A 20,134-nucleotide genomic window follows, 5' to 3' on the forward strand; every position below is an offset into this window, starting at 1 on the left:
TAAATATATCGAAAATGCCTGTGTTACCAGATCAAAGGACTTTGAAAAGGTTTGGGTTTTTTTCTTCCCCTTAGGTAGAGGATGAAGAATACAGGATAGAACAAAACCGTCAACATACAAGCAAAATTTCTGATAGCAAAAACTAAAACCAAAGTGGACTTAATCCTCAAACTTTTTATTTTTTAATGAAGCTCTTCTCCCTGTAAGAGTATAACATAAATGGCACAAGCTCACACAGTTTCTAGCAAGGTCAACAGACTCATTCCAAATAGGCCACTTCACTACACATCCCACTGGCATAGTTGTTCACAGGGTTGGTTAAGAATAAACAAAACAACCCAAATTTTAAGAATACAAAACTGTGGTTCCCCTGCTTCCCCCTTTTAGCTCTGTTTTTTTTTGTTTCTCCTACTCTTCCTCAAGTAAATCAGGATTCTGATTGGAAATCTTCATGACAGTATAAACAGCCAGCTCCAGCAAAGAGCTCAGCCTCTTGAGTGACTCGCATTGGCACTCATGGGCTGTGCAAGCCTCTGGTACTCACATGTAAATAGCTCTCCTAAAAGAGCATTGTAACAGCAAGAAAACAAGCTGTCTTACTGCCACATCGTGGATAGATGACTTCTAAAGCCTCATGCTACCTCAGGGCTCAGAGACCTGTCCAAACGCTCCTGACAATGAGACAAAAGGAAGCAGAGCAGTTTTTATTAGCTAAGGCTTCCACTCATCTTGATGCTGCAGAGTTCAGCGAGGTACTGCCACAGCACTGCCTTCAGAGGCACGGTTCATCAGGGTCTCACAGGCCGTCCTTATTCTACAGGCAAAACTTGGAGCTCAGACTGCTCTCAACAGGCACTGATGCCAGAACCCTGGTGAAAGACAGTCTGGCCACCCCCTGCACGAAGGCTCACCGGCTTTTTGGCATTCCTTGCTCTGAATACTGTGCCATGCTTTGTCCTCCAGGCCCTGAGTAATGGCGGGGTACATGGGTGCTGCCTCTCGCTCCCAGGCCCCGCGGCCCCGCACACACAGCACAGCTCTGGGAGGTGGCTCACTCTCCTGCCAAGGCTTTTCCATGCACTTGGACACTGTGTGACCACTGACCACATCAATACCTGCTTTGTTTTGCTTGAAGGAGGATTTCAACCCAGAGACAGTCTCTCTTGCTTCCCCTCACACCAAGTGTCAGTATTTAGTTCTCCTAATGAGACAAGTAAATGCAAGTAAATTGGATCACTCACTGTAGTATTCTGTCCCCTAGTAAACTGCAGTGTGCTCTGCTCAGCTGGCATTTCTCTCTTGAAGGTACTCACTGTACTTCACAACTTAGCCCAAGTTATTCCTGTTTAACTTTTTATATCAACTGATCCTGCAAGAGAGCACTGAAGTCACCCTGTAACTCAGGCTACTCCAATTTCATACTTAGATGAGTTTAGACGTTTGCATGTCAGGTCTTGGTTTGAACACTGCACTTTGCTTCTCCAAAAGACTGCAGAGATGAGACACACAAAACCTGAGATTCTCAGTACATCCAAGCAAGGTACTTTCAGTCTGATGAGTGTCTGACTTCCTTAGTTTAAAAGAAATGTTTTTTCTTAAAAAGAAAAGATGGAAGCTCAACAGAAATGTATTAATGGCCTAAACAGCCTCACAGATTATTATTTTTTAAACCAATATAATTTTATGTTAATATGCTTAAGTACATATTACACTATAACTTGTATGTAAATCAGTACCTAGATGTTTAAAGATACGCTCTTGAGCTAATGGACCAAGTCAGTGACTTTCTACTGAGGGTCTATGATCAAACTGCAACAGGAAAAGTTTCTTGTGTTGTATGAGCTTAACTGAAGAGCAGGACCAAACAGCATGACCTCAGCTCTCACCTTAAAAGTGTGTAGAGGTAATGGGCTATAGCAGCGTCCATCTGAAGCAGCAGTAGGAAAGCTCTTAAATTACATTTAACTAATATGACTGAGAACAGCATCCTCTTTTCCCTGGTAAACAAAGCTGTTTTTTCATATCATGGCAAAAGTCAAAACCCCGAAGTATGTGCTATTAATGAACCCAAACATCAGAGAGCATATCAGCTGAGTGATTTGCAGAGTTTTCTAGCCATCTCATTTAAAGACAGTGGGTACAATAAGTTAAATTCTATTTTCCTTGCATCTTGCAGACTTCTCAAAGCTCTGTGCAACACACATCATCTTCCTAAACACTTGCATAACATCAGCAAATAATCACATCCTTCCTTTTCATCTAAGAGGATGTAATGATTTGCTGGCAGACAGAAAAGCTCATTTTCCTTCTTCTCTTTTCTATGCTACCCTCATTGCTCACCAGGTGTCTCACTACACAATTTTTAACAAAGTACCACATTGCTATAGGAACATAATTGCTTAAGTACACCCTCCTAGCATCTTATGATGTTGGTAGTCACAAAGAGCACTACTGTTAACAGGGCTCTGTGCTAAGCAGTGATCTCTGATAACAAGAGTCGAGTTCAGCATAGGGTTAGAAAGAAAGTGCTTAAACCTCTGGTATGTTTGACCACAAATAACACTCCTGTAACAGTTCCCAAGTGTACAGCAACTGGGGACTGCCTGGGAGAAACTCCAGGGGAAGCACTGAAATTACGTCAGTGTAATTAAGAGAAGGATCTAATGCAAGATAAAAAAGGAAAGAAGACAGGTGAAAATAAATGCTGGCAGAGCAGATCTCTAAAATGCAAGTGTTTTACTGTGAGAGAGCATGGAGTGAAAGCTCTCCAGTCCCCAAAGAGGCACATTACATGTGCCATAGAACGGCTGCCCTATGCAAGTGCAGAACAGCAATCTCCCTGGCATGCCTTCAACTTCCACTCCATGGAGTCTATCAAACCACCTTCCAGACAGAATTTCTAGAGTGTGGAGGCCCTGACAGCCAGAAGTAGGAGGGCTGTGATTTCCCCCAAGTCCTCTTTTAGGCGTTGCAAGTAGAATCTGTTACAAACAGATCTTGAGACGGAATGGCAAAAGGCCAGGCTAGCTAGAGATGTTTAGGAAAACGAACATCACTATTGCATAATATTGTGAAAACTGAGATTGCTATTTACAGAGTACTTCGCTGTATGATCAGAAGCTCTTCCTCATGAGATTGTCTGTGTTTCAGTACTCCCACACTGGAGATTTTATTGGAAGAGGATTCTCCAGAGACGAAGAAAAAAATCCAGTACCCAACAGCCTGTACAGAAGTGGAAACTCCCATAAGAAAGATTAAGAATATTCCCCCCATCAGGGATGGGGAGAGACTGAGACAGTACTTGGACAAACTGAGAAAGATGAAGTCTTGGGAAAGGTAATAGGTTGCAAATATATAAAAGGCTATTACAAAGAAAAAAAAAAACAAACATTCCATCATCCAGGTCCTTTGAGGGCAGGGCAAATTCTTTCCCCCCTGTTTTGAAGGGGAATTTAGGCTAAATGTTAGAAAAAAGTTTTCAAGGGAAGGTCAGTTCAGCAATACAGCAGATTGCCTGGGGAGGCTGCAGAAGCTACACTGCTGGGAGCCTTTAGGAACAGCATCCTAGAAGGGCACAGGCATGCAGTAATGCAAAATGATGCTAACTTAAGGCAGAAGACTGACCTTTTGGCATGCTTTATGGTTACGAGATTCAGAGACCAATTCAACCCCTTAGGGTAATCAGTAGGAAACTGAACTTAGATCTCTGGAGTCCCAGCCTGTCCAAGTAATTATGTACTACCCTAGCAGCTAACAAACAACTGAATCTTCACCTGCCTCCAAAGCATGGAATGGAACAGCTTTTCCTATTACAGTGGCGTGACTGATAAAACCAGAGGTGGCACAAAGCAGAGTTAAGTATTTACATTCAGACTGTTGTGTTCACCTTGCAGCACAGTGAGCTGACAGCAACAGTAGAACTCAGTTCAGGTAAAGTGTAACACGGAGGCACGTTGTCGTGTCTCCAATGCTTGCCTGGCTGTTCCTGTACTGACAGCACTACACAGGAGTCTTTGTCAGAAAAGATCAGGCAGCTACTCAGCCTACAGGCATTTTTCTGCCACCCTTCAAATTCCAGTGATCTTTATCTTTGAGGCCAAACTATCAAGTATAGATCAAATACCTAAGGAAAGTAAAACCGTATGTGACTAAGGCTTATTTTTAATAAAGGAGTAAGGACTCCACATACTCATAGGCTTCACAATTTTGGGGAAGATTTAAGTTGCATAGTACTTTCATATTTTTGCCTAGCTTTTGCATTTTGATCAACTTAACTGATTTACATTTTCCCTTTCTAGTTAGCTTGCCACAGACCAGCACTGTGTTAATAATGAGAACGCTATAAGCAATGGCTAAGTAAAAAGGATTCTCCAAACAGATGCTTATCTCTTGCCCATGTTCCGGAGAAGACTGAAGGCTTGAAATCTATCTTAATTAAACATATCCCTCATGTACAGCTAGAGAAAAGGTTCCTAACACTATTTTGATTAATATAAAGCTTAGTTACCTTTGTTTCCACCTGTTTTACAACTGAATGCAAACTTGCCAACATCCTTCCATTCCACTTGCCCCTTTTTTTGTCAGTAACCAGTTTATTTCAGTCTCAGGGCCAGCACAATGCTAACTCCCACATTTGCTTTAAAAATCAGAAATAATCAAAGGTGAAAAAATTTCTGTAAATAAATTTATCAGATTCAAGCTGAACTGGATTATTGCGCTTAATGCACACGCACAACTGAAACATGACAGCCCACAGACATAAAGACTTCTACCAAGAGGCAATCTATCCTCTCCTCCTCTCCACCTCCATCCCACTTTGCAAACCCTGTTATTTCAGTACCCGTAGAAAATAAATCAGCAAACCAAATGGCACCGCAGGGTTTTTTGTGGGAGTAATGTACAAGTCTCTCTTTCAGTCTGCAAAGCTCTGAACTTGAGTGCTCAAAAATACCTCAGAGGAAAGCACCCTGGAGCAGAGAGCTCCTGGATGTCAGCCTCAGCACTTCCTCAAAAGCCAGCAGAGACCAGCAGCACGGCACCCTTAGCTGGGGCTCACTACAAGAATGGCCCTGAACTCCAATTTTTGCTACAAGAATCAGAGCCTCCTGCCTATTATGTCAGCCAGGAATGTTGCAGGCTAAAAAACTGCCAGGATACAGATCCTTCTGGTGCAGTCTTCTCCTCTTGGTCCATCTTCTCTAATGTCTGGACACAACACAGAGCAGTCAGTCCCAAAAGCCACAGGTCTCTGATACACATTGCAGCCAAGGCCCTCTATTCTTCACTTCAAAATTTTAGCAGACTTCTTCATTTACAAGTTTCCTGAAAGCAAGGATGCATTAACAGAGCCTGGAGGTGCTTTCCTTTCTCACTGCAGAGCTACACCCCCCCACTGCAACGGTGAGAAAGGAAGAGTGAGTTGGTGCATCTGCCCTCCAGTGACTTCACATATCTTGCATATATCTGTCTTGTGGTTGGGAAGCAGCATGAAGTGTGAAAGACAGGGGGAGGGACCAGAAGCAGTAATGATACCGAGATAACAAATTAGCTCAAAAGACTGACAACTAACCAAGGCCTGGTTGCTGCAAGCACTTTCCATAGACCACTATCGACCAAACTATCCCTACTCTTGCACAGCACAATGAGTGGCGTCACCCCCATAAATAGAAACACATTCTGTACTGAAACACTGAGCTAATACTTTTCCAATAGTTATCAGACCAGGCTTTGTGTCCTTTAGCCAAAGGTCAGTTGCTCCCCAAAGTGTATTATTTAAAAGGAAATCAATCATGTTTAAGTTTTTGAGCAAATGGGAGGGTTCTCTGTTTGCCTGGCAGTGGCAGAAGGAGCACAATGGCACTGGACGAAGGCTGGAGGAGAGAACAAGAATTAATATTTACTCAGTCACAGAAAAAGCCATTCAGCCATACTGTATTCAGTGCAACAGCACATGAAATGGATGGAAGCCAGACCTCAGATTCTACACTGCTTTGTCCAAAAAGGCCAACAGAATTTAGTTTTCATATCTATTTCACAAAGACCGCAGATTTAATGTACACATACACAAGCTAAATTAGAAGTCCAAGCCAAGCAAAAACTTGCTGCCATACACTTATGAGACAATAGTTTGATGCCATGTGGCAGCTTTTTATTTCACACTAGAGCTGGCTGTAGGGAGAAGTACTCATCCTCAGTGAGGGCCACCTCTTCACATTAGTCACACAAACCCTCTCACAAGGGAAGATGGGCAGGGTCACACTACACAGCACAAAGACAAGAACCAGCTGATTCTGATGGATGATCGTTTTATCTCTGCACCATGGAGCATCAGAAAGTAAGAGAAGAGTTCCAAGGGCTGAAGGGCTTTGTTTCAGTTAACATGTTTACAGTGCAAGTTATGAACTGCGTTTTGCTTGCAGAATAACAATTGAAAAAAAAGCACAACAAAGCCATAGCACCTCTATGGGCCACTTTTGGCCTACAGCTGCATCACTATCCAAGATGCAGAACATCATATTCTTAAAGACTCAACACTACCAGACTAATCTCAGCAACATTCAAACTGGAATTTTGTCTACTAGCATGAATGAGTACTTACTAAATACAAACTAATATAGTTCAAAAAAGCCACTTACCAAATACAAGCAATCTGGAGTTTTGCTGCAGGCAACAGGTCAGCTGTCGACTCAGCAACATTGACGCCATATTTTCTTTACTCAAAAGACCAAGTCTTGAGAGATTTTTTTCTGGCTGATGCTCTGAAAAAAAGAAAAACGAACACTTATTTGTGTCCCTACAGATGCAGCCCCTATTCCTGTGCCATTCATTTCAATTTCCCCTTTCACTAATTTCAATCCAAAGAAACTGACAGCATGCTTTGATGGATTAATGCAAATGTTCAGAGCAGTCTCAGCACTGAGCCCCAAGTCTGATGCTAGGTCTTGTTGAAGCAAATGACTTCTAGGCTAAATCTGTATCTCCCAGCTTTAGCAGGGACCAGCGGTAAAGATTATTACCTGTTTCCCCTTGCTCTTCTTTTCTCCTTTACCTATGCTGACTATATTGAACTTTTAAAAACAATGTTTCCAGTCAGTCTCTCAAGCCAATCTGTTACTTCTATTCAACCAAAGTTTATGAGAAAAATCTCACACAAAAATACTAGAACCAACCAAACAGCAGGGCAAGCATTAGGAAATAAAAGACAGTAAATCCCCTGAAATAACAGGTTCTACCAATTAACCACATCTCTGTGAAGAGCCTGTGAGAGCTGGGATTGTTCAGCCTGAAGAAGGATCAGGTTGCATCCCATCAGTGTGTAATAAATACCTGACAGGAGGGAGTAAAAAAGGAGCCAGAGACCTCTCAGGGGTGTTCAGTGACTGTATAAGAGGAAAAGGGCACAAACGAAAACACAGCAAGCTCCATCTAAACATAGAAAAACCCCAGACAGGTCACCCAGATAGGGGATGGAGTCACCATGCTTGGAGATACACAAAACCCAACTGGACATAGTCCTGAGAAGCCTGCTTTAGGTGATGCTGCCCAAGCAGAAGGTTGGACCAGATGAGCTCCAGAGGTCCCTTCCAACCTCAGCTGTTTTGTGATTCTGCCTCAGCTACTTAAATATAAATGACTTTGGAAAGTCAGGTACCATGAATAGCAGTATGACTCCTTTTTCACTCTGGATCACCTCTGAAGAAAGCCTGGCTGGAAGTCATAAATAGATAAAACAGGTCATTGAATTATTACCAAGGATACAGGTTAAATTAAAACTTTACACTTAGAAGCTTTGGTACCCCATGTATGTAGGGCACTAGATATCTTCTTTGCCTGTACAAAGACTGAGCTGGCATTTTTCACCTCACTGGATGTCCGTCCCTCTACCCTCAGAAGGTGTAGGCCATCAGCAGCAACCAGCCAAGGCCAAATGAAATGTGGCTATTACCTGTAAGGCTCCTGGAAAGAACTGTATTTAACAAATATGCTCCAAGAACAGAACTGAGCTTCCAGCAGAAAGAGATGACACCTTACTGCTTACATCAATGCCATCAATAAAATATGCATCATCATGACTAAATGCAGGGAAGCAGTTGATCTATTGCTACCACAGTAAGTACCACCTCTTACCCAACAGTAATATACCAGAAACTTAATTACTGTATTGTCTTTAACCAAGATACCATTTATTTTCCTTCACACTTGAGCTTTTTCAAAACTGGGAAAACAAAAACCTCCTTGCCTATGGAGATCTATGAATGTATGGACCTGTTAATACTCAGGTACAAAGAAATTCCCCTGTGGCTTCCCAGACAGTTGACACAGCATTTGGTTTCACTTGGTTTGCTCTGAGCTCAATTTAAAATCCAAGGTATTTTGAAATCTGCCATGGTGAGCAAACACTTGCACAATGTTTGAGAGCATGCTGGAAAAGCTGGATGAGCTGTGTTAGGTTTTGGGTCAGAAGTGCACAGGGAACTAGTTATTTTTTTTTTTTTTCAAGAAAGAGTAGCTTCATTTATAAGACAAGATTCATTCATTCATTCAGCATTTTTTCACTCTTGGCTCTTTTCTTCATTGTGCTAACTTTTGCATGCCCCAATACCATAAATTTCTTCTCATGACTATTCTCTAGCAAAGAACAAGTGCAGGTCTAAGTCAGTGAGACTCCTGCTGTGGAAAAACACTGTTAAAGGGTGAATCAGCCCAGCAGCACCTCTCACAATGATTAACCACCTTGACTGATGTCCTCTGCTCAGGGTTATTTATCTGGTCTGTACTTGTGCAATCAGAAGGCTAAACACCCCACCAAGATTTGCTTCATTGTTCTAAACCCCTCAGTTATCTCCCATGGGTGGTTTGGTACCAACTGACTAATCCACCTTCCCCGCAGTGATGCCTCTTCTCATACAAGTCACACATACCTTCCAGTCACACCACATGGTTGTACCCACCAGAGTCTAGGTCTCCCTTCAGCAGTTCCTACTCTTCCTTCTCTAGGTGAGCCACTGTCCTGGGTTCAGCAGTAGCAGTCATGTTTTTCCTTTGTGTTAACTGGTGCAGTGCTGTGTTTTGACTTCTAGCTTGAGAACAGTGTTGGTGAAGCCGATGTTTTCGGTTGTTGCTAAGTGATGTTTACCCTGACCAAGGACTTTGTGAGGCTCATGCTCTGCCAGGGAGGAGGGGAAGCTGTGAGGAAGCAGAGACGGGGCGCCTGACCCGGGCTAGCCGGGGAGGTATTCCATACCATAGCACGTCATGCCCGGGGTGGGGGGGTAACTGGGAGTTACCCGGAAGGACAGGGGTTTCCGGGTGGAACTCGCTTTCTTGGCCGGTGGTATCGTATTCTCTTCCCTTGTTATTTTCCCTTATCATTGTTTTAGCTGATAGTAGCGGTGGTGATTTGTTGCTGGACTGTTCTTGTCTCAACCCGTAGGAGTTGCACTCTCTCGGTCCTCCTCCCCGTTCCTCCGGGAGCGGGGAAGGGGAGAGCCCCGGTGTGGGGGGGGGGAGACGGACACGGACCTCGATTGTTGTCAGCTCGGCACCACTCACTGGGAGTGAGTGAACAAGTTACCTGACTGGGTTTAAACCACGACAGTTCTTTTTGGCGCCCAACGTGGGGCACGAGGGGTTGAGATAAGAACAGATCTGATTGGATTGATAGTCACTCGTCACAATGCTGATTTATTGGCTCTCAAGGTTTTTCCTCTTGATCTCACAGTTTCAGTATACCATATCTTACGTCCATCCGGTATTTGCTGTATTAGTGTTTTTCAAGTGTGGGGCTTGGGCTAAGGTTTTTATCCCATTGTACTTTATGGTAATGACTTGTAATACAATAGAATCATTGATCATGAAACTGATCTGGCTTATGTTCCCAGTGTGGTCACCACCTTTATACTTTGGGAGGTATATGATGGAGGTGCTTAGCAATTACACATCTTTTTTCTCCTCCTCAGGTGCTCAACCTGTGAAGGAGACATCCTTTTACCCTCCTAGTCGTCCCCCCAGACCATTTACATTTGAGAGTTTTGAATTTTTTGAATGGCCTTTTAATGCTGTTGAGACTTGTTTGCTGATGATGATGGGAATCACCATGCTAACACGCATACAGAGTGTGTTTTGCCCACTACTGATTTCAAGAGTTAAGCAGATTCAGGTTTGGGTCTTGTCTGGGGTCAAACGACAATGTAGGAGGACCGAGAGATTTTCCCTGAGGCTGGACAGCCATGAGTGGCAGGGTGTGTGGGATAGTATGGGCAAGTATCTAGGTCAGTGGGCCCCTCCAGTACCTTGGAATTTCACTACCGAACAACTGCAAAATCCAGAAGAATTAGTAAAACACTTAAATGAGGTGTGTGGTCATTCTGGCCATACCAGAGATGGACAAATCACGGCAACGTGCTGGGGCTTGGCCTATGCTTACAGGGCCTTGTTCAACACTATCCAGCACCTTCAAAAGGAAAAGAATGTCGGCGGATTTGAGGGCAAAGTGACAGTCGCTACTCAAACTTTGGCTGCAATGAACTGCGCAGCTACCCCAGCGGCAAGTACAGCAGCTGCTCAAACTTCAACTGCAACAGACAGCGCGGTTACCCCAGCTCCAAGCACGGTAGCTACACCACCCCCAGCAACAAGTACAGTCGCTACTCAAACGACAGTGATAATCACTGCAGCCAAACCAGAGGACCAATTCGTACCAATATCAGTTGCCCCTGTACGCAAGAGAACAAGCAAAAAGGAGGCAAAAAGGGTGAAGCGAGATGAAGAACAAATGAATTCACCACCCGGTCCAGAATCTGATCAGGAGTCATCATCACATGACGAAGAAGAAGAAGAGGTAACTTCTCGACCTCGGACCTCAACCGAGCTGCGGAATATGCGAAAAGATTTTACCCGTCAACCAGGGGAGCACATCATCACCTGGTTACTCCGATGCTGGGACAATGGGGCCGATGGTCACGAACTAGAAGGTACAGAAGCCAAGCAGCTGGTATCACTTGCTAGAGAAGGGGGAATTGACAAAGCAATTGCAAGAGAGAAAAAGTCCCTCAGCCTTTGGAGGAGGCTCTTGGCAGCTGTGAAAGAAAGGTTTCCGTACAAGGACGATGTTACGAGTCGTTCGGCCAAGTGGACTACTATAGACAAAGGCATCCAGTCTCTGAGGGAATCAGCCATTGTAGAGATGATCTATCACATCAAGCCGAATAACGGGGATACACCTATAGATCCAGATGAAGTTGAATGTACACGACCCATGTGGCGAAAACTTACACGGAATGCACCGTCATCATATGCCCATTCATTGGCAACAGTGACCTGGAATGACATAGTACCACTAACAGTGGATGAAATGGTTCATAAACTCCGAGAGTTCGAAGACAATCTCACCCCTTCCATCATCTCAGCTGTGAAAAAACTGTCCCAGGACCTCGAAAAATTGAGGGACGATGTATCTGATTTATCCAGCTCCTCACGTGTACCAACACACGTCTCAGCTATTAACAAAAGGCGTCCTATTGTTCAAGAGAGGAGATACAGAAGGTATACGCCACGGGGTACCCTATGGTTTTACCTGCTGGATCACGGAGAAGACATGACAAAGTGGGATGGAAAACCTACTTCAGCTTTGGAGGAACGGGTGAGTGAACTGAAGAGGGGAGCAAGGGCCAAGACTGATCCTCCCAGGAGAGCTACGGCTTCAGTCTCTGGTGAGCAGTTTCCCAGATGGAGTGGAAGAGTTGATTTTACTCCAGCTCCTGTGATAATGAAGAATAATCCCTTTCAACACGACTTAAGTGTCCAATGCTGTGATGACCATTAGAGGGGCCCTGCCTCCAGCCAGGTGGAGGTAGGGGACAATCGGATTTACTGGACTGTGTGGATCAGATGGCCTGGCACATCAGTCCCACAGAAGTATAAGGCTCTAGTAGATACCGGTGCACAGTGTACCCTGATGCCATCAAGCTGTCAAGGGGTGGAACCCATCCATATTTCTGGAGTAACAGGAGGATCCCAAGAGTTGACTGTGCTGGAGGCTGAAATCAGCCTGACTGGGAGGGAATGGCAAAAGCACCCTATTGTGACTGGTCCAGAGGCTCCATGCATCCTCGGCATAGACTACCTCAAGAGAGGGTACTTCAAAGACCCAAAAGGGTACCGGTGGGCTTTTGGTATTGCTGCTTTGGAGACTGAGGAAATTGAGCAGCTGTCCACCTTGCCTGGTCTCTCAGAAGATCCCTCTGCTGTGGGGTTGCTGAAAGTTGAAGAACAACAAGTGCCAATTGCGACCACAACAGTGCACCGGCGGCAATATCGCACCAACCAAGACTCTCTGATTCCCATCCATCAGTTGATCCGTAGACTGGAGAGTCATGGGGTGATCAGCAGGACCCGCTCACCCTTCAATAGCCCCATATGGCCAGTACGAAAGTCTAATGGAGAATGGAGACTAATAGTAGACTATCGTGGCCTGAATGAAGTCACACCACCATTGAGTGCTGCCGTACCGGACATGCTAGAACTCCAGTATGAACTAGAGTCAAAGGCAGCCAAGTGGTATGCCACGATTGATATTGCCAATGCATTTTTCTCCATTCCTTTGGCAGCAGAGTGCAGGCCACAGTTTGCTTTTACTTGGAGGGGTGTCCAGTTCACTTGGAACCGACTGCCCCAGGGGTGAAAACACAGCCCTACCATTTGCCATGGACTGATCCAGACTGCACTGGAACAGGGGCAAGCTCCAGAACACCTGCAATACATTGATGACATTATCGTGTGGGGCGATACAGCGGAAGAAGTCTTTGAGAAAGGGAGGAAAATAATCCAAATCCTGCTGAAAGCTGGTTTTGCCATAAAACGGAGTAAGGTCAAGGGACCTGCACAGGAGATTCAATTTTTGGGAATAAAATGGCAAGATGGACGTAGACAGATCCCCACAGATGTGATCAACAAGATAACAGCAATGTCTCCACCAACTAATAAGAAAGAAACGTAAGCTTTCTTGGGTGCAGTGGGGTTCTGGAGAATGCACATCCCAAATTACAGTTCGATTGTAAGCCCTCTCTATCATGTGACCCGGAAGAAGAATGATTTTAAATGGGGCCCTGAGCAGCAACAAGCCTTTGAGCAAATTAAACACGAGATAGTTCACGCAGTAGCCCTTGGACCAGTCCGGACCAGACCAGATGTAAAAAATGTACTGTACACTGCAGCTGGGGAGAACGGTCCTACCTGGAGCCTCTGGCAGAAAGCTCCAGGGGAGACTCGAGGTCGACCCCTCGGCTTTTGGAGTCGGGGATATAAAGGATCTGAGGCCAGCTATACCCCAACTGAGAAAGAGATACTGGCAGCCTATGAAGGGGTTCGAGCTGCTTCGGAAGTGATTGGCACTGAAGCACAGCTCCTCCTGGCACCCCGGTTGCCCGTGCTGGGCTGGATGTTCAAAGGCAGGGTCTCCTCTACACATCATGCAACTGATGCTACATGGAGTAAATGGGCTGCACTAATTACACAACAAACTCGAATAGGAAATCCCAGTCGTCCAGGCATTCTGGAAGTCATCATGGACTGGCCAGAGGGCAAAGATTTCGGAATGTCACCAGAGGAGGAGGTGGTGCGTGCTGAAGAGGCCCCACCATATAATAAACTGTCAGAAAGTGAAAAGCAGTATGCCTTGTTTACTGATGGCTCTTGCCGCATTGTGGGAAAGCATCGGAGATGGAAGGCAGCTGTATGGAGTCCTGGACGACAAGTTGCAGAAACTGCTGAAGGAGAGGGTGAATCGAGTCAGTTTGCCGAGGTGAAAGCCCTCCAGCTGGCCCTGGACATTGCTGAACGAGAAAAGTGGCCAGTACTTTATCTCTATACTGACTCATGGATGGTGGCAAATGCCCTGTGGGGGTGGTTGAAGCAATGGAAGCAGAGCAACTGGCAACGCAGAGGTAAACCCATCTGGGCTGCTGCACTGTGGAAAGATGTTGCTGCCAGGGTGCAGTACCTGGTGGTGAAGGTACGTCATGTAGATGCCCATGTACCCAAGAGTCGGGCCACTGAGGAACACCAGAACAACCAACAAGTGGATAAAGCGGCTAAGATTGAAGTGGCTCAGATGGACTTAGATTGGCAACATAAAGGTGAATTATTTTTGGCCCGGTGGGCCCATGACACTTCAGGCCATCAGGGCAGAGATGCAACATATAGATGGGCCTGTGACCGAGGGGTGGACTTAACAATGGACACTATTGCCCAGGTTATTCATGAGTGTGAAACATGTGCTGCAATTAAACAAGCCAAGCGGTTAAAGCCTCTTTGGTATGGAGGACGATGGTTGAAGTATAAATATGGGGAGGCCTGGCAGATTGACTATATCACACTGCCACCAACCCGCCAAGGCAAGCGCCATGTGCTTACCATGGTGGAAGCAACCACCGGGTGGCTGGAAACATACGCTGTGCCCCATGCCACTGCCCGGAACACTATCCTGGGCCTTGAGAAACAGATTTTGTGGCGACACGGCACCCCAGAGAGAATTGAATCAGACAATGGGACTCATTTCCGGAATAACCTTATAGATATTTGGGCCAAAGAGCATGGCATTGAGTGGGTATATCACATCCCATACCATGCACCAGCCTCTGGGAAAATTGAACGGTACAATGGGCTGTTAAAAACTACACTGAGAGCGATGGGTGGGGGAACTTTCAAGCATTGGGATACACATTTACCAAAGGCCACCTGGTTGGTCAACACCAGAGGATCTGCCAACAGGGCCGGCCCAGCCCAGTCAGAACTTTTACATATTGTAGAGGGGGACAAAGTTCCCGTGGTGCATATGAAGAATTTGCTGGGGAAGACAGTCTGGGTTATTCCTGCTTCAGGTAAAGGCAAACCCACTCGTGGGACTGCTTTTGCTCAGGGACCTGGATATACTTGGTGGGTAATGCGGGAAGATGGGGAAGTCCGATGTATACCTCAAGGGGATTTGATTTTAGTGGAAAACAGCCAGTGAACTCAATTGTATGCTGTTGCCTGCTGTGTAATGCTTTTATAGCCCATCAACTAGATGTCTCCAGGTCACCAGCGACTGGCCCTGACTTCCCTCCAGCCATCATCCCAACAGAGAATGAACTTGGAACATCATGGACCGAATGGACTCGGCAGCATTATAGGGATTGGTCCATGCACTAAGAAAACGATTTTTTCCTCTTGGTCTGTATGTATATGGATGTATATATGTGGGAGAGCGATGGTGTATTGAAAATGTGGGATCTGAGCACGACATGAATGGTATGGAACAAGGGGTGGATAATGTCCTGGGTTCAGCAGTAGCAGTCATGTTTTTCCTTTGTGTTAACTGGTGCAGTGCTGTGTTTTGACTTCTAGCTTGAGAACAGTGTTGGTGAAGCCGATGTTTTCGGTTGTTGCTAAGTGATGTTTACCCTGACCAAGGACTTTGTGAGGCTCATGCTCTGCCAGGGAGGAGGGGAAGCTGTGAGGAAGCAGAGACGGGGCGCCTGACCCGGGCTAGCCGGGGAGGTATTCCATACCACAGCACGTCATGCCCGGGGTGGGGGGGTAACTGGGAGTTACCCGGAAGGACAGGAGCTTCCGGGTGGAACTCGCTTTCTTGGCCGGTGGTATCGTATTCTCTTCCCTTGTTATTTTCCCTTATCATTGTTTTAGCTGATAGTAGCGGTGGTGATTTGTTGCTGGACTGTTCTTGTCTCAACCCGTAGGAGTTGCACTCTCTCGATCCTCCTCCCCGTTCCTCCGGGAGCGGGGAAGGGGAGAGCCCCGGTGCGGGGGGGGGGGGGGGAGACGGACACAGACCTCGATTGTTGTCAGCTCGGCACCACTCACTGGGAGTGAGTGAACAAGTTACCTGACTGGGTTTAAACCACGACAGCCACTCCTACCTCTCTTCACCCAAAACATTATTTTAGATTTATATTCACTGCTTATCTTAAATTCTTTTATTGTTAAAATACTATATTCATAAAAGGCTAAAAAAATATTTTGGAAATGGTATTGGCTTTCTGAAAAACTCATAGAAAAAATTATTACAAGAGGTTTAAAAATAAAGTAGCTTAGCCCTAATTTTCCTTGACAGTTGTTACATAAAAACTCTTACCAGAGTCCGAATAAATCATGCAATATCACATGATTTATACTAAAATCAAGCTTCTTTTCAATCCCCATTATGTACACGAGCTCTCACAGGAGATCAGCTGATGCAACTGCTATGTCTCTAAGCATGTGCTACTTGGTTATCATAATAACCAATTGAATTGTGCCTCCATAATCTACCTCTTGATCTATTCCCACCAGCCCAGCTTGTTCTAGCACTGGAAGCAGCAGTGGCACAGATTGCAAGCCAGCAGAAATCAGTTCTCTGGCACACATCAAACCAGGAGCAAAGCCACGCTGCATTGTCTCTGCTGCTGCTTTAAAATCCAGGCAAAATGCATCCCTCAGTTCCAGACTGGAAAAGGGATGTGATGAACAGCATTTAGATGAGATCTGTGATGAAATGCTAGCTAACTTAGACAAGTGAGGTTCTTCCAGAAAAAGAGATTCATAAAGGTCTTCTCTAAATACTTTTCCTCTAATGGCAACAGTCTAAGTTGGTGAAGGCCACTGTCAAAAACAGCTTTTCTGAATGTTCACGACACTAATTTTGCAGATACATTTGCATAGATTTGTGTATGGAATTTTGCATTACATAAACACATGCATTGGCAAATAAAGTTTAAGTCGCAGACATGTTCTTTCAGTAAGAAAACTGATTTTCCAAGAGGAAGCTCAGCCCAGTTTGCTGAGCACACAAAGCACAAGGATTTGAGGAGTTTTTAAATGCACACTGCGAAACTGGAGTGATTATTTTTTTTTAACAGCAGCTCTTAAAATTCTGTACTGAGTGATTATTTCTGATAGGCAGAATTTGTTACTAGGAGCGACAGCAGCCATTCAGCAGCACTAGCATTGGCTACTGCAGACAGAGAAAGATGGGTTGGTTTTGAGCTAACAAGATTATGTTTCTTAGGGAGACCTCCTGGAGAAATAAAACATATTTAGAGAGGGACCCCTAACCTTGATCAAGATACAAGAGTGAAAATAGCCAAACTAGGAGTTCATATAACATTCTGGCTTGCTCGCAGAAAAGCTAATGCAGCATGATGGCTGTGTTTCAGACTGCAGCTTGCAAAAACATGCCTCTGAAAGAAAGCAGGATAAGAGGTGAAACACAGACCAGCAAAACAAGTCAGCACTGAAGATTTGCATCTCTTTCTTGCAACTCATGCCAAAGACACAGAAGCCTGTTTTAAATTCATGGGGGCACATTAATCTGTCCCTTGGCTGCTAAAAACCCATTTAACCGGGAACAATTAAGTGGTTTAGGAACAGCAGCAGGAACTGCACACTCCACAAGTCTTTACAATATGTATTCAGGGAGAAGGGAGGTAAAGGCAAATTCATTCCTTTTTTCCTGTTTTCCTTCGCTTGACTTTTCTATGGTACAAAGCAGTGAGGGTATCATCATGCTACATTTAATTACTGTGAAATTCAAAACATCTTAAACTACCTTTAGTCCCGCTTGCTTGGATCCATGTTGATGTGAAAGCAGCTCAATCTCTTTAGGAGCTGTGCAGGGTGTGCTGGGGGGCGCAGGGGCAGCAGCCCCAGGTCCTCAAGCTTTGCCATCCATCCCACAGATGGCTGCAGACGCTCAGCATGATTTGATGCTGCATTTTCTGCATCTGTTTTTTAACAGTGAAAGAAACTGCAAATGGAGACACCAACTTAAGACTCCTGTGACTTAAACAAAAGAACAATGTTGAAAAGCTTAGCAGTACTCAAGTAGCCATGTTGGAAGTGAGAAAACACTGCAAAGCTGATTTTCTTTGGAATTAATAGTTAATTTCCTTGGCTTCACAGGACAGTGAGTCCAACTACTCTTACAAAGACCCACAGCATGATAAAGTGCTAGTGGTTCAGGTTTTTCCTGTTGTTTATCTTCCATAAACTCATTTCTCCTTTTCTAACCCCCACAATGCTCCCATACCTGTACTTCAGGGCCCTTCAAACAGCTTTTCTGGAAAAGAATCAGACTGGTATATATCAGAGGCAAACTTCTGGAAAGAGTTTGGATAATGCAGCCAGGACATGGGCACCAAGAAGAGAGAGTCACAGACCCCATTACATAGGCAGTGAGTGTTGCATGGTAAATGAGAGATAAGCAGTTCTGAAAGAGAAGAAAGATATAAAGGCTTCCAAAAGGAAGTACCTTAACTGCTCCTACGTTCTGCACCCCATAAACCCCCCAAAATCCCTTGTTTCTTTTTTTTTTTATTATCTTCATCAGCTTGTGGCAGATAACGTTCTGTATCTGGGGCTCACAAAGCAGAGAGCTGAAGGGTCCTGTCTTAAAAGAATAATAAAAATCTGTTTGTTAAAGGGGGGAAAGTCTCCTGGTTCATGAACAAGCATCTTTCATGACTTAGGTGATGCAGCTCAAGCATTTTACTTCTAAAATCAGCTCAAGATGATTTCAGAGTCTGGAATTTCACAAAGAAATGTAAGTATGGGTGCAGTGGAAGACAACTGAGTCTGTCATCCATTAAACATAAGCTCATGCTTTCTTAGTCTGCATCTGAGGAAGAAGAGGGCAACCTAATGTCATCGCAGTATCTGTGTAAAAAAATTCAATGTATAGAGCAGCCTCTGTTCGAAAATGCATGGGCATCACCGAGTACTGCTCCACCCTCCTCTGGGGAGACAGAGAATGTCCACAGGCAACAGATCAATAGAGGAGAAAACTGAATGACTTCACCAGTTTTATTGACAGAGGGCACGGTGACATCAGAAATCCTGACTTACTGCTTTAGCCACTTAAATGTAGTAAACAACAAAGTAAATAAAGAAGCCTGCCAGCATATTGATGTATTGAACGGCATTTCACTTGGTCCCAGAGGCAGAGTTAAGAGTTCAATATAAACTATACGGTTATGAAAGCCTGAGTGCACACAACGAGATGCAACAGGTCCTTTTACTTCAACGGGGCTTTTTTCTCAAGGGTACAGCTCTGAAAAATATTTTAATTAGCTTACAACAGCATTTGCAAGAGAAATTTGCTAGAGTAGTACCAAGAATTTCTAGTAACAGCTAGACTAAGGACCATGGAAATGAGACAGTCCTGTTAAGAGTTAGTTGCAAGAAAATTTACATCTAGCGTTCATGTAAGGCTGACATTAGATTTTCCATCCAGCACCTATATAAACCCAGAGCTGAACCCCTGATTTCAGAAAGAACAGTATCTAGCACCACCCTCGTGAGGTGGCACAGGAAAGAGAAACAAGCTGCTCCTCACCCAGCTTAGTTAACCAAAACCACAGTCTCATACCAAAAAAGCAAAGGTGGTTAACAACCACTCCACAACATCAAGGCCGCACACCAGGATCACTACAGAGACAAGCTGAGGACGAGGTCTGCTGGGTCTGTGGGTAAACTGACACATCAGAGACCCCTGAGTGAAGCTCAACACTTATCTAGGGCAATTTCACAGGCAGCAACCAAAAAAGTCAGCACAAAGAGTGACTCTCACCAAAGAATGGTGAGCTTGTCCTGGGAGCTCACCAAGGCACTTTCTACCAAGCAACACTGACACCAAAACAAGCGACAGCAATCTGCAAATGGATGCATGTATCTACCACCAAAACCGGGTTTTACCAGTAAACACTTCACAAGCTGATAGTTGCTTCTGCTGTTTATGCCTCTAATGACCTTAACGGCTTTGTGTAGAACAGGATGTAATTGGAACCTCCGTGATTGTACTTAAGTTGTCAAGGACACAGTTGTCATAGTTACAAGTGAAGCTCAAGTGTCTGTTATTCATGGTTGCTTATTTATTTATTGATACTGACAGGCTCAAACACTCCCACTACTGTTCAGAGGGCAGAAATGGGGAGACTGATTTTGTCACTCAAGCCTCGAGAAAACAGTAAATATTGCACACGACTGTATTAAGTCTTCCCTAATAAACTGCCATTTTTCACAGCTACCTTCTCTCACTCACATTCAGCTAGCATTCAAGTCAGGCTGATCTGAACACTGCTGCAAAAGCCCAGAGCAAGAT

The 20,134-nt window shown here is 44.7% G+C and overlaps 1 protein-coding gene across 1 annotated transcript in view; it reads right to left on the bottom strand.

The window, feature by feature from the left end:
- Positions 1-20,134, bottom strand: part of ABAT (4-aminobutyrate aminotransferase) — a 61,342-nt gene that overhangs the window by 26,189 nt on the left and 15,019 nt on the right. Inside the window, exon 2 of the mRNA XM_061474121.1 lies at positions 6,636-6,758. Coding sequence (XP_061330105.1) covers positions 6,636-6,705 — 70 coding nt within the window. The 5' untranslated portion in view covers positions 6,706-6,758. The remainder of the gene's footprint in view (positions 1-6,635; positions 6,759-20,134) is intronic.

This window comes from Pezoporus flaviventris, unplaced genomic scaffold (genome assembly GCF_033815535.1).
Source record: "Pezoporus flaviventris isolate CSIRO_AGI_PZ_B2104156 unplaced genomic scaffold, CSIRO_AGI_Pfla_v1 ptg000078l, whole genome shotgun sequence".
Classification (NCBI taxonomy): domain Eukaryota; kingdom Metazoa; phylum Chordata; class Aves; order Psittaciformes; family Psittacidae; genus Pezoporus; species Pezoporus flaviventris.